At 44.9% G+C, this 26,099-nt stretch overlaps 1 protein-coding gene and 1 long non-coding RNA gene across 2 annotated transcripts in view; one reads left to right on the forward strand and one right to left on the reverse strand.

Annotated features, from left to right (window-relative positions):
- Window positions 1–6,213, reverse strand: part of LOC119565430 — a 30,309-nt gene extending 24,096 nt beyond the window's left edge. Inside the window, exon 1 of the long non-coding RNA XR_006289146.1 lies at window positions 6,141–6,213. This is a non-coding gene — a long non-coding RNA (uncharacterized LOC119565430). The remainder of the gene's footprint in view (window positions 1–6,140) is intronic.
- WDR48 (WD repeat domain 48) overlaps window positions 6,072–26,099 on the forward strand; it is a 52,088-nt gene continuing 32,060 nt past the window's right edge. The window contains exons 1-5 of the mRNA XM_007059435.4: window positions 6,072–6,294; window positions 21,218–21,358; window positions 22,266–22,344; window positions 22,623–22,705; window positions 22,844–22,973. Coding sequence (XP_007059497.1) covers window positions 6,247–6,294; window positions 21,218–21,358; window positions 22,266–22,344; window positions 22,623–22,705; window positions 22,844–22,973 — 481 coding nt within the window. The 5' untranslated portion in view covers window positions 6,072–6,246. The remainder of the gene's footprint in view (window positions 6,295–21,217; window positions 21,359–22,265; window positions 22,345–22,622; window positions 22,706–22,843; window positions 22,974–26,099) is intronic.

Genomic DNA, 26,099 nt, shown 5'->3' on the forward strand with positions numbered 1-26,099 from the left:
AGTCTAGTTGAACTACAGGTAAAACAATCATGGACTTATCACCCTTTACAGTCCCTGGAGAACTCCATGATTGCAGCTCCCTGAACCCCCTCAACATTCCATGTGGTATCATGGATCACACTCCCTACTTCTCCACGCCTGAGGATACTAAGGACAACCAGAGCTTCACATACCCCAACCATGCCTCTCACAGGCCAGTGTAAGTGTAGCCAAAGTGGACTCCATTTGTGCACTGGAATGGACAAAAATGTTTGCTGCCTCTTTAATTTTAAAGTTCCATCCTGTTAATTTATGTTAGAAACTTCTATTGTATTATTCTTTTTCATTTGTACATTGTTCTGTTTTTTCCACTCCTTTTATTACTAAATAACATTTTAATTTTTGAAAATAAATCAATCTTTATTAGTTCACCACAAATATTGCAGAATGTATAGAAGTACTAGAAGCACCCAGTACTTGTAAGTGTACCGCATCACAGAACACACAGGTTCAAGAAAACACCTACTCATCTGTAAAAGTTCAGCAAGCACTGCATAATTCACAGGTTCAGTGACACACTTGATATAATAATTATAAATGTACAGCAAGCACCAAATAATTTATAGGTTTATTAAAAGACAGTATTCTATGTATAAATGTACAACAAGCACTACACAATTCCTACCAGCCACAACCTTCAGATTCAGAGCACAGTCAAGTATAGTACATTAATGCAGCTGACCATTAAAAGGCTCTTTCAAAGCCTCCCACAGCTGACTCTTGTAAAGGCCCTTGTGTCTGGTGCTTCAAACTCAGCAGACAGCCACTCCACCGCTGCCTTTCACTCCAGCAGCAACTTTTCTCACTTTCCCTTATAGATATTATGCATGACACAACAAGAAGCTATAACTACTGAGATATTTTTCTCACTGAGAGACAATCTTTTGACTAAACAACACCAGCATCCTTTCACTCTACACATCTATTGTGCACCTCTTGAGCCAGTAGCTGAATCTTTTCTTGGTGCTGTCAAGGTGGCCAGTGTATGGCTTCATGACCCTAGGAAGCAAGAGACAGGGTGGGTTGCCTAGGATCACTACTGACATTTCAATATTTACTCCTGGGGGAATTCTGCGCCACTGCGTGCGCATAATTCATATGCCACACATATTTTTCTTTCCACAGAAAATAACTTCTGCCAAAAGTTGCTTCAGTTCTACCTTTTGCCCACCAGAGGGTGCTGTGGTGCTGGAACAAAGCAGCTACTCCCCACCAGCCCCTGTTACCATAGGGAAGAAAAAGAGCCTGCAGTGCCTTCATCACAGAGCCTGTCCAGCTAGGTCAAAAGACAGGGGACATGGTGAGTCTGACAGCATGGTGCTGCATGGGGGTCACAGACTGGGGTTCATAAGGGCTCGTGAAGGAAGACAGACTGGGGCAGGGGCGGAATGGGAGTGGAGGCACAGGGCCACAGGGGCGAGGGAGGTGCAGGCCACATGGGGACAGAGGAAGGGGTGCAGGGGACACATGGAGATGAAGGGAGGAGTCTGGCTGAGAGGATGCAGGGCTACGGGGGGACAAGGTGCAGGGCCACATGGGGAAAAGGGGATAGCTGAGTGGGGGCACAGAGACACATGGGGACGGGGGGAGGGATGAAGGGACACAAGGGGATGGGGGGAATGGGTGTCTGAATCGGGGTGGAGGGACACATGGGGACAGGGGCAGATGTGCCTGACTGAATGCGAGAGGCTAAGGGTCATCTGCCTGGGGGAAGCTCCCTAACAATCCCTCCCCACCCGCCTCAAAAAAACTGTTCCATACTTTTCCCACCCATACCAAACAACCCTCCAAGTTCACACCTAGGTTCCTTCCCAGCAATTATTTCCCTCTCTCTCAGCTCCTTTGTTACCCCTGACACCCCTACGCCTTTCCACTGGTTCTGAGAGGTACAGAAAACACAGTTCTGTATTGTAGTTTAAATGAATTATTACTCAGAGTTCTGTATTAATATGCCTAGTAAGGAATCTATTGGCCAAAAAACAATTTCTTTAATCTTTTTTGTTGTCTGTATTGTTACAGACATACTTGCTGACAGGTATTTTGAAATTAATTACCAAAATAATTGAAACTGGTGTGATTATATTGTGTTATTTTGACAAATAAAATATGCAGAATTTAAAAATATTGTGTGCAGAATTTTTAACTTTTTGGCGCAGAATTCCCCCAAGAGTAAATATTGCCAATGGTAATCTGCAGTCAGGAAAGAATGTCACTGCTTGTTGCTTTCTGAACAGTCCTGTTGTCTTAAAGATACAAGCTTTATGCACTTTCCCTAATCAGTCCACACTGCTTTTGGTGAAACATCCCTGGTGCTCCACCAACGCTTGCATAACCACAGAAAAGCAGCCCTTTCTGCTAGTGTATTCTGTGGCCAGGTAGTCTGGTGCCAAAATAGGGATATACATGCTGTCTATCCCCCCACTGCAGTTAGGGAACCCCATTATTGCAAATCCATCCACCAGGTCCTGCACACTGCTGAGAGACACAGCCCTGTGCAACAAGATGCTATTAATGGCCGTACACACTTACATGACAATGAGCCCCACTGTGGATTTGCCAACTGCAAAATGATTTCCCTCTGATCAGCAGCAATTCAGCACTGCAAGCTTCTAGAGTGCAATTGCCACTCATTTCTTAACTCAGTGCAGCTCTCTTTCTGGTGTCCCTGCACTAGAGGGCTACAGCGAGCTTGGAACACTGATGCAGAATTATGACCTTTCACATCTGAAAATTCTGTAGCCACTACTCATCATCCCAAACCTGCATTACAATGTGATCCATCGAGTCAGTGCTTATTTCTCAAGCCCAATAGCAATGCTCCCACCATCTCCAGCCGCTCTGTGAACACCACCAACAACCTTTTTCATCCTGTATTTGCAACTTTCATGTGATTAGTGGGCTCCATGCGATTAGTGGGCTCCATGCTTATGGCAGAGATGAGATGGCGGCCTCATGGCACTGGGGGTGAGTGGCAGGGGGACTTGGCTTGAGGGCACTGTGATGAGGCTGAGAAGGGGAGGTGATGCGGCACTGGGGCGGGGCAGGACAGGAAGCAAGGCACGCGGCGTTGGGGAAGGAGGCAGGGCACGGGGCCTCAGAGCACTGGGGCAAAAGGCAGGGCCTGCGGCTTTGGGGAAGGAGGCAGGGCACGGGGCCTCAGAGCACCGGGGCAAAAGGCAGGGCACGCGGCCACGGGGAAGGAGGCAGAGCAGGGGGCCTCAGAGCACTGGGGCAAAAGGCAAGGCACGCGGCCTTGGGGAAGGAGGCAGGGCACGCGGCCTCAGAGCACTGGGGCAAAAGGCAGGGCACGCGGCCTTGGGGAAGGAGGCAGGGCAGGGGGCCTCAGAGCACCGGGGCAAAAGGCAGGGCACGTGGCCTTGGGGAAGGAGGCAGGGCACGGGGCCTCAGAGCACCGGGGCAAAAGGCAGGACACGCGGCCCTGGGGAAGGAGGCAGGGCAGGGGGCCTCAGAGCACCGGGGCAGGAGGCAGGATACGCGGCCCCGGGGAAGGAGGCAGGGCACGCGGCCTCAGAGCACCGGGGCAGGAGGCAGGACACGCGGCCTTGGGGAAGGAGGCAGGGCAGGGGGCCTCAGAGCACCGGGGCAGGAGGCAGGATATGCGGCCCTGGGGAAGGAGGCAGGGCACGGGGCCTCAGAGCACCGGGGCAGGAGGCAGGACACGCGGCCTTGGGGAAGGAGGCAGGGCAGGGGGCCTCAGAGCACCGGGGCAGGAGGCAGGACACGCGGCCTTGGGGAAGGAGGCAGGGCACGGGGCCTCAGAGCACCAGGGCAAAAGGCAGGACACGCGGCCTTGGGGAAGGAGGCAGGGCAGGGGGCCTCAGAGCACCGGGGCAGGAGGCAGGACACGCGGCCTCAGAGCACCGGGGCAGGAGGCAGGATACGCGGCCCTGGGGAAGGAGGCAGGGCAGGGGGCCTCAGAGCACCGGGGCAGGAGGCAGGACACGCGGCCCTGGGGAAGGAGGCAGGGCAGGGGGCCTCAGAGCACCGGGGCAGGAGGCAGGACACGCGGCCCTGGGGAAGGAGGCAGGGCAGGGGGCCTCAGAGCACCGGGGAAGGAGGCAGGACACGCGGCCTCAGAGCACCGGGGCAGGAGGCAGGACACGCGGCCTTGGGGAAGGAGGCAGGGCAAGGGGCCTCAGAGCACCGGGGCAGGAGGTAGGACACGCGGCCTTGGGGAAGGAGGCAGGGCAGGGGGCCTCAGAGCACGGGGGCAGGAGGCAGGACACGCGGTCTTGGGGAAGGAGGCAGGGCACGGGGCCTCAGAGCACCAGGGCAGGAGGTAGGACACGCGGCCTTGGGGAAGGAGGCAGGGCAGAGGGCCTCAGAGCATCGGGGCAGGAGGCAGGACACGCGGCCTTGGGGAAGGAGGCAGAGCAGGGGGCCTCAGAGCACCGGGGCAGGAGGCAGGATACGCGGCCCTGGGGAAGGAGGCAGAGCAGGGGGCCTCAGAGCACCGGGGCAGGAGGTAGGACACGCGGCCCTGGGGAAGGAGGCAGGGCACGCGGCCTCAGAGCACCGGGGCAGGAGGCAGGACACGCGGCCCTGGGGAAGGAGGCAGGGCAGGGGGCCTCAGAGCACCAGGGCAGGAGGCAGGACACGCGGCCCTGGGGAAGGAGGCAGGGCAGGGGGCCTCAGAGCACCGGGGCAGGAGGCAGGACACGCGGTCTTGGGGAAGGAGGCAGGGCAGGGGGCCTCAGAGCACCGGGGCAGGAGGCAGGACACGCGGCCTTGGGGAAGGAGGCAGGGCAGGGGGTCTCAGAGCACCAGGGCAGGAGGCAGGACACGCGGTCTTGGGGAAGGAGGCAGGGCAGGGGGCCTCAGAGCACCGGGGCAGGAGGCAGGATATGCGGCCCTGGGGAAGGAGGCAGGGCACGGGGCCTCAGAGCACCAGGGCAGGAGGCAGGACACGCGGTCTTGGGGAAGGAGGCAGGGCAGGGGGCCTCAGAGCACCAGGGCAGGAGGCAGGACACGCGGCCCTGGGGAAGGAGGCAGGGCAGGGGGCCTCAGAGCACCGGGGCAGGAGGCAGGACACGCGGCCCCGGGGCAGGAGGCAGGACACTCGGCCTCAGAGCACCGGGGCAGGAGGTAGGACACGCGGCCTTGGGGAAGGAGGCAGGGCACGGGGCCTCAGAGCACCGGGGCAGGAGGCAGGACACGCGGCCTCAGAGCACCGGGGCAGGAGGCAGGGCACGCGGCCCCGGGGAAGGAGGCAGGGCACGGGGCCTCAGAGCACGGGGGCAGGAGGCAGGGCACGCGGCCTTGGGGAAGGAGGCAGGGCAGGGGGCCTCAGAGCATCGGGGCAGGAGGCAGGACACGCGGCCCTGGGGAAGGAGGCAGGGCAGGGGGCCTCAGAGCACCGGGTCAGGAGGCAGGGCAGGGGGCCTCAGAGCACGGGGGCAGGAGGCAGGGCACGCGGTCTTGGGGAAGGAGGCAGGGCAGGGGGCCTCAGAGCACCGGGGCAGGAGGCAGGATATGCGGCCCTGGGGAAGGAGGCAGGGCAGGGGGCCTCAGAGCACGGGGGCAGGAGGCAGGGCACGCGGTCTTGGGGAAGGAGGCAGGGCAGGGGGCCTCAGAGCATCGGGGCAGGAGGCAGGACACGCGGCCCTGGGGAAGGAGGCAGGGCAGGGGGCCTCAGAGCACCGGGTCAGGAGGCAGGGCACGGGGCCTCAGAGCACGGGGGCAGGAGGCAGGGCACGCGGTCTTGGGGAAGGAGGCAGGGCAGGGGGCCTCAGAGCACCGGGGCAGGAGGCAGGATATGCGGCCCTGGGGACGGAGGCAGGGCACGCGGCCTCAGAGCACCGGGGCAGGAGACGAGGCCCAGTACCTCAGAACACCAAGGCAGGAGGCAGGGCACGGGACGTGGCCTCAGGGACTGTAATGGGCTGGGTTGGGGCGAGAGAAGGCACCGTGGCAGGTCAGGAGGCACGCGGCCTCAGGGCACCGTGACCGGGCGGCGGGAGGGGACGCGGCCTCAGGGCACCGTGACGGGGCGCGTATCTCCTCAGCCCCGTGACTGGGAGCCGGCGGGACAGCTTGACGCCCCCGGAGGCTAGAGGCCGGAGTCCAGCCTACCCACTGACCTCCCTTAGCAACCCAGCGGCCTCGCGCGGGTCTCGCGGCTAGGGGGCGGGATTTCCGGGCCGGGTCGACCTCTTCGGAAATGACGTGAGAGTGTCAACATGCAAGATGGCGGCGCATCACCGACAGAACGCGGCCGGGCGCCGGAAAGTGCAGGTGAGAGGTCGGTCGGGTTTCCCGCCGGAGCGGGGGTGTGGGGTGACTGAGGGGCCTGCGGAAGAGGGAGTGGGGAGCCGTTGGAGAAGGCGCAGGGCTGCGGGCGCTGGCGGCGGTTTAGGGGGTTGGGGCGGCCGGGCTGGGGGCGGGGAGCCGTTGGAGAAGGCGCAGGGCTGCGGGCGCTGGAGGCGGTTTAGGGGGTTGGGGCGGCCGGGCTGGGGGCCGTTGGAGAAGGCGCAGGGCTGCGGGCGCTGGCGGCGGTTTCGGGGAATTGGGGCGGCGTGTGTGGGAGGGGCAAAGGGAGTGGGGCGAGGAGAGGAGGCGGTGGGTCTGTGTCGATTGCGGGGGCTCCCCCCTTGTCCTAGGTGTCTCCTGGGGCAGGTGCTGTTGTACCTGGGGAGGGGCGGGGGGAACAAGGCTGCCTCTCCTGCTGCTGCGAGGAGGGAGGGAGAAGCTAGTAGAGACCCTTCGCAACCTCGCCCACGGCCGCTGGGAGTCTCTCGGTGTCTGTCAGTGTTAGACATAAAATAATTAAGAAATAAAATGGAGCTAAAATATATCGCAGGCACTTGTCAGCCGACAGTCTGCCCTTTGCTCTCACCGTCTACCACTAGGATCTGGGGATCTGACAGGGGGGGTGCTTTCTTAGGGGAAACGTGTGTCTGGCTTAAATGTGTCAGACTCTCCATATTGAAGAAGCAGAAGTACTTGTTCAGCTTTAATTGCTGTCTTTTCATATTGTTTTTAAAGTGAGAACATGTCTCAGCCATCCCTTTGGATCTATGCTTTGTTTCAACCTGGTGTATTTGGGGCATACAGGGTCTCGTTCAGAGGAAGTATTTGTGTGTGTGTGTTAGAGAGAGAGCACGAAATGTTTTGATGATCTTGCTGAAATATATGCAAAAACAAATACTCTTAAACAGTGAAAGTAAAAATAAAACACTATGGATAATTATACTTCTCCGTTTTGTTTGCTCTAGTATAAACATTCTTAATTTCATTTTAGTTAGACGTGTCCATACAGAGGAGACTAGATGGTTTAGGGGATTGTTGATATAGAGATCTGCTTGTAGTAAGTGGCCAGTTCAGATGTGGCCTGGGTCTATTCACAGTGACCAAAAGTTACCACTGGATGGTGTTGGAAGTGTCAGCTCAGTTCCCAGTGGACAGATGTTCATCTTACAGAAACCACCATGACAATTTACACCTTAGTGTATACAGTCTATGGAAATAGAACTACTCTCATCCCCCCATGAGGTGGGTTATTTTTCCAGGTCAGGGCATAATTAGCATAGCGAACCCCAAGGGTTCAAGAATCATGAGTGAGGTCCAAAAAATCATGATCAGAGATAAAAAGAACACTATATATATAATAATAAATTTGCTAAACTTTTTTTAACAACTGAGAAGACTAGAAACTTCTGAATTTTCTAAAAGTGTGATTTTTTTTTCCACGCAACGCCATGATTCTAGGAACTGCAGCTTTCAGAAAAACAAGAAATATTGTGAGACACTCAGTAAAATCATGAGCTGATAACACTTTGTAAGCACACGGCTGAGGAAGTGTTACTAGGGAAGTTTGCAGTTCTATTACTTTAGTTGTACCTATTCTGTGGATAAACAGAGAACCTTCTAAGGCTGTCAATTGGTGTGCCTTGCATGAGCACTAAATTCAAAGCTAAGGTCTTGCCCATACTGGGAGGGTTTTGAAGGTATAATTATACCAGAATAACTGAATCAGTAAAACCCTCCTAATTTGGATGCAGTTACACCAGTGTAGCTTATATCAGTTTCTGGAACTTGCAAATTTATTGTGAAAAGGAGTACTAGTGGCACCTTAACCAATTTATTTGAGCATAAGCTTTCGTGAGCTACAGCTCACTTCATCGGATGCATCCGATGAAGTGAGCTGTAGCTCACGAAAGCTTATGCTCAAATAAATTGGTTAGTCTCTAAGGTGCCACAAGTACTCCTTTTCTTTTTGCGAATACAGACTAACATGGCTGCTACTCTGAAACCTGGCAAAGTTATAGTGGTATAAGCACAGTTACATCGATATAACTATGTACACAATAGGGGTTAGTCTACACTTCAAAGGCTTACCTGGGATAGCTATACCGGCAGTGTCCATTTGTGGAGACAGTGTTTACCAACAAAAGAATTGTTTTGCTATTATAGTTAAGCCACCTCCCTGAATGACAAAAATGATTCTCTTGCCTGTATAGTACAGTCTGAGTTACGAACACCTGGGGAATGGAGGTTGTTCATAACTCTAAACAAAACATTATGGTGGTTCTTTCAAAGGTTTACAACTGAACATTGACTTAATACAACTTTGAAACTTTACTATGCAGAAGAACAATGCTGCTTTCCCTTTTTTTTTAGTAGTTTACGTTTAACACAGTACTGTACTGTATTTGCTTTTTTGTCATCTCTGCTGCTGCCTGATTGCGTACTTCTGGTTCCAAATGAGGTGAGTGGTTGACTGGTCAGTTTGTAATTCTGGTGCTCATAAGTCTGAGGTTCTACTGTATAAGCTGCATCAACACAGGAGTTGGGATGGATAGATATGTTGTCTAAGTGAGTGATTTGGGTTTTGGTGGCAAAACTTGTAGGGCGTGTCTAGGGCTTATACTGAAATAGGAATGTTTTAAAACCAAACAACCAAAAAAGGCCCATATCCTTAACAAATAGCTTTATCATTATTACCTTTTAAGTGTAGACCAGGCATAAAATAAAAATGTCCAAATCAAGGCTCTTTCTTCCTCTTAAGTTGCACCAGAAAGGCTGCTTGAATAGGGCTGATGTAATGTTGGAGCTATTTGAAATGAGTGGAATATATTAAAACATTTACATTTAGAAAATATTTTCAGCTAATGATTGCAACTGAAAAAATAAATAAAATGAAGTTTGCTTTTAATAAGTGAAGATTTAGTAAAGGTTGGCAAATAGGATATGTAATTCTTGTGATACCTCATGGCTTGTCTACTCTAGAGTTTTTTTTACATCCAGTTAACTGATTGCCAGTTAACTCAAGGTAGCTAATATATTTGTAAAAGCTAGTACAGAAACTCCAGAATGTTTGTTCTGGTGTCCATGGTTAAATTGGCAGTCGATTAACTCATGGTAAAAATTCTGGTGTAGACATACCCTTAATAAAGAAACCCTGTTAAGGAAAAAATCATTCTGGTATACCCACTAACTGCTAGGGAAAGAATGTTGTTTCCTGATGAACAGGCAGTCTGTCCGGTTGAGTATAATTTACTGTTGACAAAATTCCTAGTTGCTAAATGTCATGAAATGCTCCAGTGACTGTGAAAGGTATTAATTTTTAAATCATCCATACTGGCATTTAGACTCGCAAGTGTTTTCTTTGCTTTTTCAAGAACAAAGAATGCCCTGTATCAGAGTTTTGATCTCCACCTTATCCTCCTCTACCATAGCCTTGTACTGGGATTGTCACTGTCAAAGTAGAAAAGGAGGACTTGTGGCACCTTAGAGACTAACAAATTTATTTGAGCATAAGCTTTCGTGAACTACAGCTCACTTCGTCGGATGCATGTAGAGTTACAGGGCGGGGGCTCCACTCATCCATTAGAAAAATGTCTGCATTAAGCTGTGTCTTGCAACATGCTCTAAAGGTGGCAAAACTCTCCCTCAGTTGAACTTGAAAAGAATCAGGTTCCACAGCCACAGGCTCCCCTACGAAGAACTCTCTGCCCAACCGCTTAAAAATCTTCCGTGGGCTTTGTCAGTCAAAATGCTCCTGTAAATATAGCTTTAGAGCTAAAGGACATGGGTGGCCACTGAGATAGCTAGGCCCTGTCCATTTAGAACACTGAAGAATACGATATAAGTTCTTTGGGACAACTTTACTGTTGTGTTTTCACAGTACCTACCCAGTGGAGTCCTGGTCTGTGACTGTGGCTCCTGAGCACTACTGCAATACTAATGATAAAAGATCCTTGTCATTATATTGTTTTTCAGATGTGGAATTGAATAAGCAAACCAGTGCAAAGCATGAAGTGTTGCTGTGCTATTAGTCTTTCCTGCTTGGCAGATGGGCCACAGCATGATATATCGTATGTAACTTCCAGGTGACCTTAATGGTCAGTCCCAAATATCGGACTCAGCAGAAATCTAGCCAAGAGGTGGGAAAGCCATAAATCACTGTGACTAAGTGTTAAAAGGACTAACTGTGGTAAATTTTTAAACCACAAAATACAGTATATTACATGAATATTATGTATCACGGCTTATTCAGTGGCATTCCATCCAGAAAAATACTTTCAACACTTCTTTTTATTTACCAGAATTAGGGGTACAGCAAAGTGATGTTTGTGTTACCAACAGCCCTTCTCTGGTTGTGCTGTGAGAGGTTTAAATGCATTTGTATGCTGTTCCCTTACCTTACTACACAAACTTTGTCATTTCTTTTTATGTATGTCACTGGGATTTTTTTTTCTATTGATCCACTTTGAGTTCTCCAATTTGAGCCTTTTTTTGTTACACGTGGATGTCTCGAACACCCCTTGAACTTCTTTTCCGGTATAGATTCAGACAAGCCACTCTTCTGTGTTGTCATGCTTTGGCATGTGAATGTGTAATTTAATGTATTTAAAAAAATCTCTGGATGCTTCTGGTTTAAAGCTCTCTTATAGAATGCCCCCATGTGATGTCCAGCAAATAGGTTTTGATGCAAACGTCTTGTGGGGTCACTAATTTTTCTCCAGCAAAATCTTCTGCATGTGTCTTGACATGTTGCTTTCTTGTTTCATACATGTTATTCCTTTCCTTAGTGTTTCCCAAACTGTCCTCTGTGGATCACTTTCTTGTGATCTGCAGGAGCTGGCCTGTCACATGACACTGGTTCTTTGCATTGAAAGAAGTTAGAAATGGATGAATTATTTTTCATGTAAGCAGTTGACGTAGTTGCCACAGGGATGTTATTAGGTCATGGTTGTGAATGAAAAAAAGTGTCTGACATTCTGTCCATTGAGAAGTGGTTCATGTGTTTGTGAATTCCTGCCTTACCTAATAATAGGAGTAGTGTTTGCCTGAAATATTTTGAATGTTAGAGGATCCCTAGTAAACCTAGCCAACACATAAACATTTTCTTTCTTCCTTTACCCCTCCCCCCGTCACCCCCATCCTCTTAACAAGGTCTCTTCAAAAGTGATCACTTAGTACAAGCAATAGTAGGAGGAATACAAGAAGCATTTGCTTTATCTCCAGGAATAATATTATCATTTAAAACATATTATGATAGTTTCTTTTTATGAGAGGCAGAAAGTTATTGCTACAGGTCATTCTTCAGAGGATAACTTTTTTTTTCTTTCTTACTCCATTCGTCTTAAGCTTAAAATATACTAGTCAGGAATAGCTTTCTTTTTAAAGAGGGGAAATCTTACTACGGAAGGATTCTAAAAGTTGTAAAGATTTCTTAGGTGAGACAGAAATGTCTGTTTCAAATTCTACCTTCTGATGGTATCTGAAGAGCATATGGCCTATGATAAGCTCTCTTGAGCCTTGTCAACAGTAGCAAAATTACCTGTTGCTGACAGTGGGCTTCAGCAACATGTACCTGCTGACAAGGCTTTGCTGGCTGTCTCTCTTTTAAAAAAAATTCAGATAGTTCTTGCTCTAAAAACATTTCATTTACCTGTTAAGTTCACATGACACTACAGTCCCTTTTTTCTAGTTTCAAAGTAGCAGCTGTGTTAGTCTGTATTCACAAGAAGAAAAGGTGCCACAAGTACTCCTTTTCTTTTTTCTAGTTTGACACTGGTCTATCTAGCCCAGTATCCTGTCCTCTGGCAATGGCCTGTGCCAGATGCTGCAGAGGGAATGAACAGAACAGAGCAATTATCAAATGATCCATTCTCTGTTGTCCAGTCCCAGGATCTAGGAGTCGGAGGCTTTGCCGTCTTGGTTAATAGCCACTGATGTATCTATTCTCCATGAACATATCTAATTATTTTTTTCTTTTTTGAGTCTAGTTATAGTTTTGGCTTTCACAGCATCCCCTGGCAATGAGTTTCACAGATTGACTGTGCTGTTGTGTGAAGAAATACTTCCTTTTGTTTGTTGTAAATCTGCTGCCTATTAACTTAATTGAGTGACCGTTGATTCTTGTGTTATGTGAAGGGGTAAATAATACTTCCTTATTCACTTTCTCCACACCATTCATGATTTTATAGATGGCTATCATATATATCTCCCCTTAGTCATCTCTTTTCTAAGCTGAACAGTCCCAGTCTTTTGAATCTCTCCTCATATGGAAGCTGTTCCATTTCCCTTATCATTTTTGTTGCACTTCTGTACCTTTTCCAATTTTAATATGTCTTTTTGAGGTGGTGTAACTAGAATTGCCTGCAGTATTCAAGAGGTGGGTGTACCATGCATTTATGTAATGGCATTATGATATTTTATGTCGTCTTATCTATCCCTTTCCTAATGGTACCTAACAGTCTGTTAGCATTTTTTTGACTCCCACCGCACATTGACCAGATGTTTTTGGAGACCTATGCAAAAAGACAGCACTCGAGATTGTGGAAACAGCTAATCTAGATCCTATCATTTTGTATGTATACTTGGGATTAGGTTTTCCAATGTGCATTACTTTGCATTTATCAACATTGAATTTTGTCTGACGTTTTGTTACCCAGCCACTCAGTATTGTAAGATCTCTTTGTAACTCTTTGCAGTCAGCTTTGGACTTAACCATCTTGAGTAATTTTATATTTTCTGCAAACTTTGCCACTTCGTTGCTTACCCCTTTTTTCCAGATAAATTTTTATAAATGTGTTGAATACCACAGGTCCCAGTACAGGTCTTTGGGGGACCTCGCTATTTACCTCTTTCCACTGTGAAAATTGACCATTTATTCCTACCATTTGTTTTCTATCTGTTAATCAGTTAACTGATCCATGAGAGGACCTTCCTTCTTACATCATGACTGCTTATTTTGCTTAAAAGTCTTTTGTGAGGGACCTTGTGTAAAGCTTCCTGAAAGTCCAAGTACACACTATAGCCACTGGATCACCTTGTCCACATACTTATTGACACTCTCAAACAATTCTAATAGATTGATGAGGTATGATTTCCCTTTATAAAAGCCATGTTGACTCTTCCTCAACGTATCGTGTTTATCTATGCATCTGATAATTCTGTTCTTTAGTATAGTTTCAACCAATTTGTGTGGTACTGAAGTTACACTTATCAGCCTGTAATTGCCGGGATCGCCTCTGAAGCCATTTTATAAAAATTGGTATTACATTAGGTATCTGCCAGTCATCTGGTACAGAAGCTGATTTAAGTGATAGGTTACATACAAGAGCTAGCAGTTCTAAAGTTTCATGTTGGAGTTCCTTCAGAACACTTGGGTAAGTACCATGTGCTCCTTGTGATTTATTACTGTTTAATATCACAATTTGTTCCAATACCTCCTCTGCTGACACCTCAATCTGGGACTTTTCCTCAGATTTGTCACCTAAAAAGAAGGGCTCAGGTGTCGAAATGTCCCTCTCATCCTCTGCAGTAAAGACTGATGCAAACAATTAATTTAGCTTCTCCACAATGGTCTTGTCTTCCATGAGTGCTCCTTTAACATCTTGATTGTCCAGTGGTCCAGCTGATTGTTTGGCAGCCTTCCTGCTTCTGATGTACTTAAAAATTGCCGTTAGTTTTGGTGTTTTGCTAGTTGATCTTCCAGTTATACTTTTACACATGACTTGCCAGAGTTTGTTCCTTTCTATTTTACTCATTAGGATTTGACTTCCAATTTTTAAAGGATGTCTTTTTTTCTCTAACTGCCTCTATTACTCTTTTCAGAGTAGCAGCCATGATAGTCTGTATTCGCAAAAAGAAAAGGAGTACTTGTGGCACCTTAGAGACTAACCAGTTTATTTGAGCATAAGCTTTTGTGAGCTACAGCTCACTTCAGCAGATGCATCCGATGAAGTGAGCTGTAGCTCACGAAAGCTTATGCTCAAATAAATTGGTTAGTCTCTAAGGTGCCACAAGTACTCCTCTATTACTCTGTTTAGCTATGGTGGCTTTTTTTTTTTTTTTTTTGGTCCTCTTACTGTTTTTTCTTTTTTATTTAGGGTATAGTTTTGAGCCTCTATTATGGTGTTTTTTAAAAGTTTCCATGCAGCTTGAACACATTTCACTATTATGACTGTTCCTTTTAATTTCCATTTAACTAGCCTCCTCATTTTTGTGTAATCCCCCATTTTGAAGTTAAAGGCTACTGTGGTGGGTTTTTTTTTTTTTTTTTTTTTTTTTGGTATTTTTCTCCCTACAAGGATGTTAAATTTAATTATATTATGGTCGCTATTACCAAGCAGTTCAGCTGTCAGGTTTCAGAGTAACAGCCATGTTAGTCTGTATTCTCAAAAAGAAAAGGAGTACTTGTGGCACCTTAGAGACTAACCAATTTATTTGAGCATAAGCTTTCGTGAGCTACAGCTCACTTCAACTGTATTCACCTCTTGAACCAGATCTGTGCTCCACTTAGGACTAAATCAAGAATTGCCTCTTCTCTTGTGGATTCCAGGACTACTGCTCCCAGAAGTAGTTACTAATGGTGTCTAAAATTGTTATCTGTGCCTCCCTCCTACGTGACTATATGGGGAGGGTTGAAATCACCCATTATCACTGAGTTTTCTGTTTCTGGAGCCTCTCTAATCTCCCTGAGTATTTCACAATCACTATCCTTTTAAGGTGGTGGGTAGTACATTTCTGCTGCTATACTCTTATTATTCATGCCTGGAATTTCTATCAATAGAGATGCTATGTCTTTATTTTCTTTGTTGTTGGTCTCGATTGCTTTAATTGTTGACTTATTCAGGTGTTTTACGATTGTGCAATCTACTGAAAAAGAGGCAATGCTATTCTGTGTTAGTCTGCAGTGGCTTCTTAATAGTATCATGCCTTGGTTTGCCTGAGTTCCCCTGTATTTTCACTTAGAATTTAGATCAATATGTTTTCAGGTCTCATGACTGAAAGGAACTTTAGGGACCCTTATTTAAATCTTTTGATATAGCTGCTTATTTTATGAAACCAGGAAACAAGTACAGTCTCTCCCTGATGAGCATTCTAGTGAGTCGTTAACAGTTCTCAGTTGTTCCCTAATCAGATGTGCATTTGCACAATGTGAAAAGCAACTGCTTAGCCAACAACTAATATTTTAAGGACCTCTAGAGCAGAATAATTTAATTGATGTGCCTGATCAGTCACAGAATAAAACAGAAATGACTGTCTTATTGTCTCCTTTCTGTATGAGATGATTTCACTACCATAGTTTGTCTGTGCCAATAGTATATAAGAATTGTATGTTGGTTAGTGGGGAAACATAGCTGCTTATCTCTTCTCATGCTAGAATATTAAGTTTTGCAAGTTTGCTTGTGTGGGTTTGATCAAGAAATATATGAACCTTTTCTTCACTTAGTCCCATAAAAGTCTCACTCACATGCAAAAGTAACTAGTTATCCTCCCACCCCAAACACTCTTCACAAATAGTGCTACTGAAAAGGGCTATCATTTATATTTAATTTTAATGTTTAATAAAATTATAGGCGCCCATCTAGTGCTCTGGGTGCCTGTCACATAAATTTAAAAATTACAACATGAATGTAAACAAAGGACTGCCCACAAACATGTCCACGTCAGCCCATACCCTTCAAAACATCCTTAGTGAAGCGGGAGGTTTGGAAACGATTGGCTTTGCAGTGTGCCTAGAAGGCAGGCTAATCTAGGCTGTGAAAGACCCCAGCGGAGAAGCAAGTTCCAAAATCGAGAATGACTTATAGTGGACGCTTTGCCAGCATCTCCCTCTCACTTACCTTGAGGTGCTATAACTTGAGTGCCTCTGCTGATCTCAACTATAGCAGTATGTCACAAGGAGAGAGGCCATTTCTTCCTGATGACCATGCTCATCTAGTTTGAGCTGCCAGTACCCAGCATCTTGTAGCTAACAGTGTGAGTTGTTTCTACTCTAGTTTTTCAGGAAAGTTGCCTATCTTCATGGACTGAATACGAATAATCTGAAAACTATCTATTTTCTGGCTAGTGCTTTGTCTTGCTATACAGACCAGGCTTTTATTTTATACTGTGTTCTCTTGCACAACCAGTCAAGCAGGGACTGGGAGTGGCTAAGTCATTATGCAAGGTAACCTATTTCCCCTTGTTTTTTCCTCTCTCCTCTCCTCCTTCCCCCCCCCCCCCCCCCACGTTCTTGTTAAACCCTGGATTTGTGCTGGAAATGGCCCACCTTGATTATCATACACATTGTAAGGAGAGTGATCACTTTAGATAAGCTATTACCAGCAAGAGAGTGGGGTGGGGGGAGAGAAAACCTTTTGTAGTGGTAAACACCCATTTTTTCATGCTTTGTATGTATAAAAAGATCTTCTATACTGTCCACAGTATGCATCCGATGAAGTGAGCTGTAGCTCACGAAAGCTTATGCTCAAATAAATTGGTTAGTCTCTAAGGTGCCACAAGTACTCCTTTTCTTTCAGTCATGCAAGGACTCTTAACAATGTAGAGGCAGTGTGTTCAGGCCTTGCTAAGGAGTGGAGTATCAGCACACTACACAGCCTCCATCTATACTACAAAAATAACTACATAAATGAAACATCATTATGCCCATCTGTGTTTATCAGAAGGCTTTCTGATGCTATAGACAGAAATCTCACATTTTCTTCCCTTTTTTACTTGTTCTCTTACCCGAAGCTGTACACTTTTGTCCGTGTCATCTTTGAAGATAACAAGACACGTCTCCAGATTGACAGCATCTCTCTTCTTAAAATGCTGATTTAGAGCCATAAGAGAATCATAAATACAAACTAGATGACAGCACATAACTGACAGAACATGGCAGTGTTACCCGCACAAAATTCTCTGTTCGCACGCTCTATGGCACTCACCTTTACCCAGTTCCTAGGGCTCAGGGCACAACGTTACGCTCTAGGGTAGGGGTGGGGAACCTTTTTTCTATCAGGGACCATTGACCCACAAAAAAAAAAATCAGTCATGGGCTACATACAGCCCTTGGGGGAGGCATGGAGGCTCAGCGCTTCCCCTAGGCTCCAGGATGGGGCCAGAAATCAGGGGTTCAGGGTGCAGGACGGGGCTGGGGCAGGGGGTTGGGGTACTGGAGGGAGTGAGGGCTCTGGCTGGGGGTGCAGGTTCTGGGATGGAGCTGGGGATGAGGGGTTTGGGGTGCAGAAGAGGGGTTTGGAGTGCGGGAGCAGGCTCACGGTTGGGGTGCTGGTGTGGAGTCTGGGATGGAGTTAGGGTGCGGGAGGGGGTTCCGACCTCGGGCAGGGTGTTCAGGGTGCAGGCTCTGGCTGGACAGCGCTTATTTCAGACAGCTCCTGGTCAGCAGGGCTAAGGCTAACCTAATCCCTGCCTGCCCTGGCTCTGCGCTCCTCCCAGAAGCGGCTGACATATCCAGCCCCTTAGTGGAGGGGCCAGGGGGCTCTGCGTGGTGCGCACTGCCCGCACCCACAGGCACCACTCCCATAGGCCGTGGTTCTCAGCCAGTGGGAGCTGCAGAGCCAGCACTGGGGGCGTGGGCAGCACACAGCTTTCCTGATCGCTCCTGTGCCTAGGGGCCACGGGGACATGCTGGTCGCTTCCGGGAGCTGTGCAGAGCTGACCAGATGTAACCCTAGCTTCCCACCGCAGTGGGGCGAGCTGGTGCTTATGGCTTCAGCCCCACGGGGGGGCGCCGAGGCTCAGGGCTTCCAGCACTCAGCACGGAGACTTGCCACAGGTCGGATGAAATGAAGCAGTGAGCCGGGTCTGGCCCGCGGGCCGGAGATTCCTCATCCCTGCTCTAGGGCACTCATCTTTACCCTTCCACAGGTTCAAGGCTTAACCTTACACTCTGCGGGTTTGCAGGATCTTTTACTAGTGAAAGAGCCTTACACAGTAATATTCTACTTAATCTCTATTTATTAACAATCACCAAAACAATGCACATGCTAAGTATACAATGCTCACCACTTCCTGGCTGGCCATCAAGAAAAGTTCATCTGCCGTATTGGATCAGGTCATCTGGGGAACTCCAGCTTCTCCATGGTGTCATTAGCAGAGTATTGAGGTCTGGCAACTCTGATCTTGGGGCTGTGTCCTGGAGTTGGTTCCAAAGAACTTCCTTTTGGACCCCAGTTTATATAGGGAAACTTGAGTCCTTCTTAGCTGTACCTTAACCAATCGTTTTACTAAAATATTACTAAACAATTTTCTAACCAATCCTAACATTGTAAAACGATTTAACCAATCATACCCCACCACCATAGTTGATTTACACCTAGCAAAATTACTTATGCAACAGACAGAAACAATCAAAGAACCAGACAGAGACCATACAGATAAACAATAGAGAAGGAGGGACCATACAGGGAAAACAATAGAAGTATAGATTTTACCATCACAACCGTTGACAAATGATTTCTTGCCAGACAGAATGCTATCAAGCAAAGTTTTCTTTAACCGTCTTAAGATGTGTTTTTTTATCTGGTGATGGTGGTTACTATTAAGATAGGATCACCTTAACAGCGTGACATTACATTGTTTTAATGTAATTTAGATGGAATGTGAGGATATGACGTTCTGCTTTTTAGCTCATGGCTGCTGCTTTCCTAATCTAGCTGCAGACAAAGGCCTCAGACCTTACAGTATGTCTACAGGAAAAGGCCTTATCCTTACAGCAAGGTGGTAGAAAGTGCAGGTGAGAAGATGGGCCCAGCCCCTGGGAGGAGATGGTGGATTGTTTTGGCAGAGTAAGGAGGCAGGGTATATTGTGGGGACCTTAGTAGGAGGAGCTGAGAGATTGTAGATGGGATCCAAGTAGGTGGGAGAATCTAGCAGTATTGAGAGCCAGGCCACAAAGGATGGAACAAGTGGGAGAGGGGCTTGGGGCTATACAGGGAAGGAGGGTGGCTGATGAACTGAGGGGAGGAATGTTTGTTTGTTTTTTGTATTTTTAATAGGTATCTGTTCAACACCTTAGCACAGTGGGGGCTCTGATCTAGTTTTGGGTCTCCTGGGACTGTTGTAATAGATAAGTAGTAATTCAGGGACCGAATGTTTACTGCTTGTAAAAAGTTTACAGGTGTTGGAAACACTTGTGTACGCACGTGTTTCTTGCTGTGGCAGGATGTATTTATAACAGATCTTAAAATCATGTTATTCCAATTACATCTTGTAGAGATTTTAGAAGACCAGACATGTAAGTTTGACTCATTGCTATGCCTGAGTTAATGTCATGATAGTGCATAAGACAGGCGTACAGCTGATCATCAGCAAAATAGTTTAATGAATAATATGCACAGTGCTGTCAAATGGAAAAGTAATTGGAAAAATAACTATTGTTCTTGTAATCTTATGAGTTCTGTGTAACAGCAGACTTTTTCAGAAGGAAATAATTTTCAAGACTGTGTCCTTTTTAAAGCACAGGACTAAGAGTAAGGAGAGATGGGTTCTTTCAGTCTTAGATATTATAGCCCCCGTTGCCTGAGCACCTCATAATCAAAAATGTTGTGAGGTAAAGAGATACTGTTATCCCCACTTTACAACTGGGGAGCCCAGGCACAGACTAAGTGACTTGCCCGGGGACATATACTATGTCTGTCGCACAACAGGGAATTAAACCCAGGTCTCACAATGCCTAGGCTAGCACTTTAACCACTGAACTGTCCTTCCTTTTAGTTTTGTTCCAGACTCTGACAAGGTCATCTATGTGACTTGGAACAAATCTCCTAACCTCTCTGTGGCCTCAGTTATTCTATCTGTAAATTGGGAATAATGGCTGTCAGTCTCACAGAGGATGCTGAGACTTGATTATTTAATGTTTGTAAAGTTCTTTGAGATTTTTGAATGGAAGGTGCTATTAAAAATGAAATGGCTATATGTTGGATCATATTAAAGAAGTTCTGTATTAAAATCACAAATGAGTTTGATTCCCCATAGTTTAAATTCCAGGGTATTACTAATTAAGAGATCTCTTGGTTTTTGGTACTGTTTCTCTCCCTCTATGTGTGAAACTTGCAAGCTGCTAATTGCGTTAGTACATTCTAAGACAGAGTCTGTTCTCAAAGCAATTCACACAGAGGGAGACTCAAAGCAATACTCTGTAACAACAGAAACAGCACCCAGAGACTCCCCGCCCTTTTGTTGTATTAACAATTGTGATTAAAATAGAGCTAGAGGATGTATGTGGATGGATGCTTGGTGTGGATAATAACTGAATGATCAGGGAGGTGCCAGCCTAAGAATCAGTGTCCATCGGCTGAAGAAGGCATCAAGTGGAAATAACCAGAGGACCCCCGGAGGGCAGACTGGAATCCACCCAACAGCCTCAAGAATGGGAGAACCAAAGAACAAGATAACATCTAGCAGCACGGAGCTGTCAAGAATATGCTATCTGCTGATTGATTCAGCAACAGCATGATGAAGCAATTCCTATAGACTGGCATAGGAAGAAATTCCTATAAAAATAGACTCTAAAAAGTGAGAACTTTTGGGGGGTCTGATTCTGCAAACCAACTTCCAGGAGCATCAGATGAGCATCTGACAAGGCCCTGCTCCCTCCTCATGTCCAGGCCACCTGGCCAGTGGCTTGGCATGAGCAACTCTAAGGCTGGTAACTATGATGATAACCTTGCAGAACCTGTGTGTGTGTATGAATGAATGTGTGAACAAATATGAGATTGAATGGAATGTTATAACTATAACTAACTGCTTACTATGATTCTTTCTGTATTCACAATAAATGTGGTATTTTGCCTTTTCCTCTTTAATAAGATCCTGCTGGTTTTTATTTTATTGGTACAACATTTAGAGTCACTTCTTTCATGTAGACTAAATATCTGAATACCATAATCAGATTTGTATAAATATATTTTAGGTCTCCTATGTGATTAGAGATGAGGTAGAGAAGTATAATCGAAATGGTGTAAATGCACTCCAGCTGGATCCAGCATTAAACAGACTCTTCACGGCGGGTCGAGACTCTATAATAAGGATATGGAGTGTCAATCAGCACAAGGTAAGCAAAGAGACGTAGTCTTTTTTATTAATTTAAAAAGTCACTTTTTACATTAGCGGACTCTGTCAGGTGGACTAATTTAAACCAGATTATTACAATGTTGACATTTTTCTAAGGGTTTGTAGCTATCCTTATACTATTAAAAATGCATGGCATTTTACAGACAAATAGGATGTGATTCATACCCCAAATTGCTTACAGTCTATGTTAAGAGAATACAACAAAAGTAGATAATAAAGGGTATATAGTTGGGGGGGGAAATTACATCAAGTAAGATTATGGAGTTGCTTTGCTTATTAATGTACTTTATTTTGAAGGATCTGGACTGTTTTCTTAAGTTACTGCTATTTAGGTTGATCATATTTTTTTTTTTTTTGTATCCTAAGGAGACTCTCTTTTCCGCTTTTCCCATTCCCCTTTATTTTATCAGGATCTGTCTCCATTCTTCTCCCCTGGCATGTTATGTTTTACTAACCTGTTGTCTGTCTTAATTAGGGTCAGATCTTGCAACGTGATGAGTGTCCTTAGCTCAACACCTTTAGGATTTTAGGTTGTGAGCTCCTTTGCTTAGGAATCTTGTCTTAAGTTTACTTGGTGCCTTGCACAGCTGTCATGCTGTACAAAAATAAGCATTATAAAATGGTATGAGATTAAACTTCAGTATAACATCTATTCCACATATAAAGTATTTCAAAATATGAGTTTTACTAAAGACCAAATTGTGACCCACTTACTCATATTGCCAGGTGGTAGTTATCACAAGTAGCCCCATTGACTTTGGTGGGACTATTTGAAATAACTGCTGATCAGTATGAGAGGTAGAAGGGGATATCACAACTGAACCCAAAAACCAGTTTAGTCTTTTCCAATGTTGAAGGGAACTCATACAATTTATTTTTAATTCCAGCAAGACCCTTATATAGCATCTATGGAACATCACACTGATTGGGTAAACGATATTGTACTTTGTTGCAATGGTAAAACATGTAAGTATCTCTTTACTTCAGTATTTAATAGTATAAAATGGGAAAATATGGCATTCAGAAATTTATTAAGTATATGACTGTTACCAACTGCTTCACTTGCTACAACTTGGGTAACTTTTTGCATTGTTAGTATATAAAATAAGTTTCGGTAAAGTGTATTGTATGAACAGCAAAGATATACAATTCCTCTAATCTTTGAAGAGAAACTAAAAGATATTAAGAGCTTCACATGCTCTGATGAAATAATCTGTTAAAATGTACCAATCTTTTCCATTTAGTGATATCTGCTTCTTCAGATACTACTGTTAAAGTGTGGAATGCACATAAGGGATTTTGCATGTCAACACTAAGGACACATAAGGTAAAAGGCATGAATTAAAGATGCATAAATGATCATTACTGTTCTAAAAAAATAGTGTACGTATTTAGATGCAGACTTCATACTGAAGGTTATTTGCTGGTTCTGTAATGTCATGTTGCTGTACCCATTTTATTGTAGGATTATGTGAAGGCCTTAGCATATGCAAAAGATAAAGAACTGGTAGCATCTGCCGGGCTGGACAGACAGATATTCCTCTGGGATGTAAATACTCTAACAGCACTGACTGCCTCAAACAACACTGTCACAAGTAGGTACTTGGGAAAAATTAAAATACTGTATAACTCATTTATTAACATTTTCCACTAGTTCAATTTAGGACAGTAAACTTGAGTTTTTGTGTGTGTGTATTGTTACATGTTTGAATTTAATAATTTAAATAATTCCATTTGAACCTGTTTTTTAGTAATTTAAATCAAAGATTATGAATTGGAAATTAGTACAGCACTATACAGAAAGAATAGATACATTACCACAGTAGTTCTCAACCAGGGGTATGCCGAGGTCTTCCAGAGGGTACATCAACTCATCTAGATATTTGCCTAATTTTACAATAGGCTACATAAAAAGCACTAGCGAAGTCAGTACAAACTAAAATTTCAAACAGACAATTACTTGTTTATACTGCTGTATATACTATACACTTAAATGTAAGTTCAGTATTTTTATTTCAGTTGATACTTTTTCATTTTTATCATATCATTATAAAATATAAGCAATTTTTCAGTAATAGTGCACTGTGACTCTGTCGTATTTTTATGTCTGATTTTGTAAGCAAGTAGTTTTTAAGTGAGGTGGAACTTGGGGGTATGCAAGACAGATCTGACTCCTGAAAGGGATTCAGTAGTTGGGAAAAGTTGAGTGCCACTGCATTACCACGCTTGGTGTAAGGCAAAGAGATGACCTTTGTCTTTCTCTTCTCTGTATCTCGTGAGATGCCAACAATTTTGCATCCTCTACCTAATTCCCAGTACCACTGTCTTTTTATAGGGTATGAGAAAAAGAAATCCCTTTTGTGGATGGAAAAATATTTTCCCATGATCGCTTTCTCTATATCTTACGTTTTAATAGTTTTGTTTCTCATTACTTATGGAATTTCCTTTATGGTATCTTTAGGTTACATGATTGATAAGCAAGAAGGGAATTCTAATCTGGTCATTATCCCTAACAGCTAGGACAACCGACATTTCCCAAAACATCTTTTAATGGATTCCCATTTCATCATTGCAGAAAGCTTCTACAATAACAATTGTTCCTTATCAATCCTGCTTATATCTTAGTAGACCCTTTTGGTAGTTTGAGGAGGACTCTATCCTGGACACCTGTTTTCTCACAGACGTGCAGGTGCCAGCCATGATGGATTATAGTCTAATAATCATAAAAATTCCTGAATATAAGTTATTCACAGGTTATGGACCACCACTCTGGCCTTACTATTCAAATACACTCTTTGCTAATACCTTAAAGATTTTGGGAGAGTAGTTAATATGTAAATTAATTAATATACTAAAAGCATTAATATTTGCTAAAAAGTACCAATAGTATATATAAAACATTCAGGTAATTCTCATCATTGTTTACTTTTTTATTTTAATCTCAGTTTATTGCCAAACATAATCTTAGCTGAAAAACTAGAGCATCTGATCATTACAGATTCTAGAATACAGGGTAAATCTCTTTGAACATAATGTAATGAGTCTGTATTTCATCTAGACTCAATAGAGTTTTAGCTTCAAAAGCTCTTAGCTCCTCAATTAATACATTTTAGTAGTTTTCCCATAGGATATTAGTTTAGTGCTTTTTCGGCATATTGTACTTCCCATCTTCTGTATTAGGCCGAAGCAGAAATTAATACAATTAATCTTTTAAAGAAGAGCTTGATAAACATACCTAATGCCTACTAATGGAAGGTCTACAGCGATAGGCAGATATAGATACAAAAGGAGAGGGTGGGGTAAGGTGGGAGTGAACACTAAGGAGGTCGAGGAGCAATGCCCTGGTGAATACCAGTTAACCCCAGCTACTGGGAAAAGCACCGTCAATACATCCTTTTTTTTTTTTTAATCAGAGGGGTAGCCGTGTGAGTCCGTTTCCACAAAAACAGCGAGGAGTCCGGTGGCACCTTAAAGACTAACGGATTTATTTGGGCATAAGCTTTCATGGGTAAAAAGCCCACTTCTTCAGATGCATGGAGTGAAAATTACAGATGCAGGCATAAATATACTGACATGAAGAGAAGGGAGTTACCTTACAAGTGGAGAACCAGTGTTGACAGGGCCAATTCAATCAGGGTGAGTGTGGTCCACTCCAATAATTGGTGAGGAAGTGTCAATACAAAGAGAGGGAAAGTTGCTTTTGTCGTGAGCCAGCCACTCCCAGTCCCTATTCAAGCCCAAATTAACGGTGGTAATTTTGCAAATGAATTGCGGTTCTGCAGTTTCTCTTTGAAGTCTGTTGCCTACTCTGTCCCCATATCTACTCTAGCGACACCATCAGAGGACCAAACCACATGAGCCACACCATCAGGGGCTCATTCACCTGCACATCTACTAATGTGATAGATACCATCATTTGCACATCTGCTAGTGCCAGCAATGCCCCTCTGCCATGTACATTGGCCAAACCAGACAGTTTCTATGTAAAAGAATAAATGGACACAAATCAGACATGAGGAATGGTAACATACAAAAGCCAGTAGGAGAACACTTCAATCTCCCTGGACATTCTATTAACAGATTTAAAAGTAGCCATACTTCAACAAAAAAAAACTTCAAAACCAGACTTCAAATACAAGAAGTGGGCTTTTTACCCATGAAAGCTTATGCCCAAATAATTCCGTTAGTCTTTAAGGTGCCACTGGACTCCTCTCTGTTTTTGTAGATCTTTTTTTTTGTGAGTCAGTCTTTAATAGCAGCTTCTGTTTAGTAGATGTCTTACATGAAGCACTACAAAGCATCACCTCCTGCACTAAAAAATAAAGTGGTTAAGAGAGAAGCTTTCTCTTTTTCCTCCCTCTAGAGCATTCTGGCTGCTGAGAAGATGGGTGGTTTTCTCCTACATTGTTGCCGTAGGGTTCTGAATAACAGCAATGAAAATGACCTGTTTCGTTAAGTTTACTCCTGCACTGTTTGTTAAAGCTGTGAACAATAGCAGAGACACTGAAGGGGGGGGTGTGTGTGTGTGTGTGGAATCAGGAAGAACATGTCGCTTTGGTTTATATGTAGTTCACATTGGAAGGTTAGGTTACCATGAGGGGTAGAAACACTTTTTAAAAAAAATGAAAGCTAATATTTTGCAGAAATTTATGGCTGAGGCTCCGGCTAGAGAAGAGTATCTCACTAATCATTGGTGCATGGATTTTTCAAGCCCTGTTTTA

This window comes from Chelonia mydas, chromosome 2 (assembly GCF_015237465.2).
Source record: "Chelonia mydas isolate rCheMyd1 chromosome 2, rCheMyd1.pri.v2, whole genome shotgun sequence".
Classification (NCBI taxonomy): Eukaryota; Metazoa; Chordata; order Testudines; family Cheloniidae; genus Chelonia; species Chelonia mydas.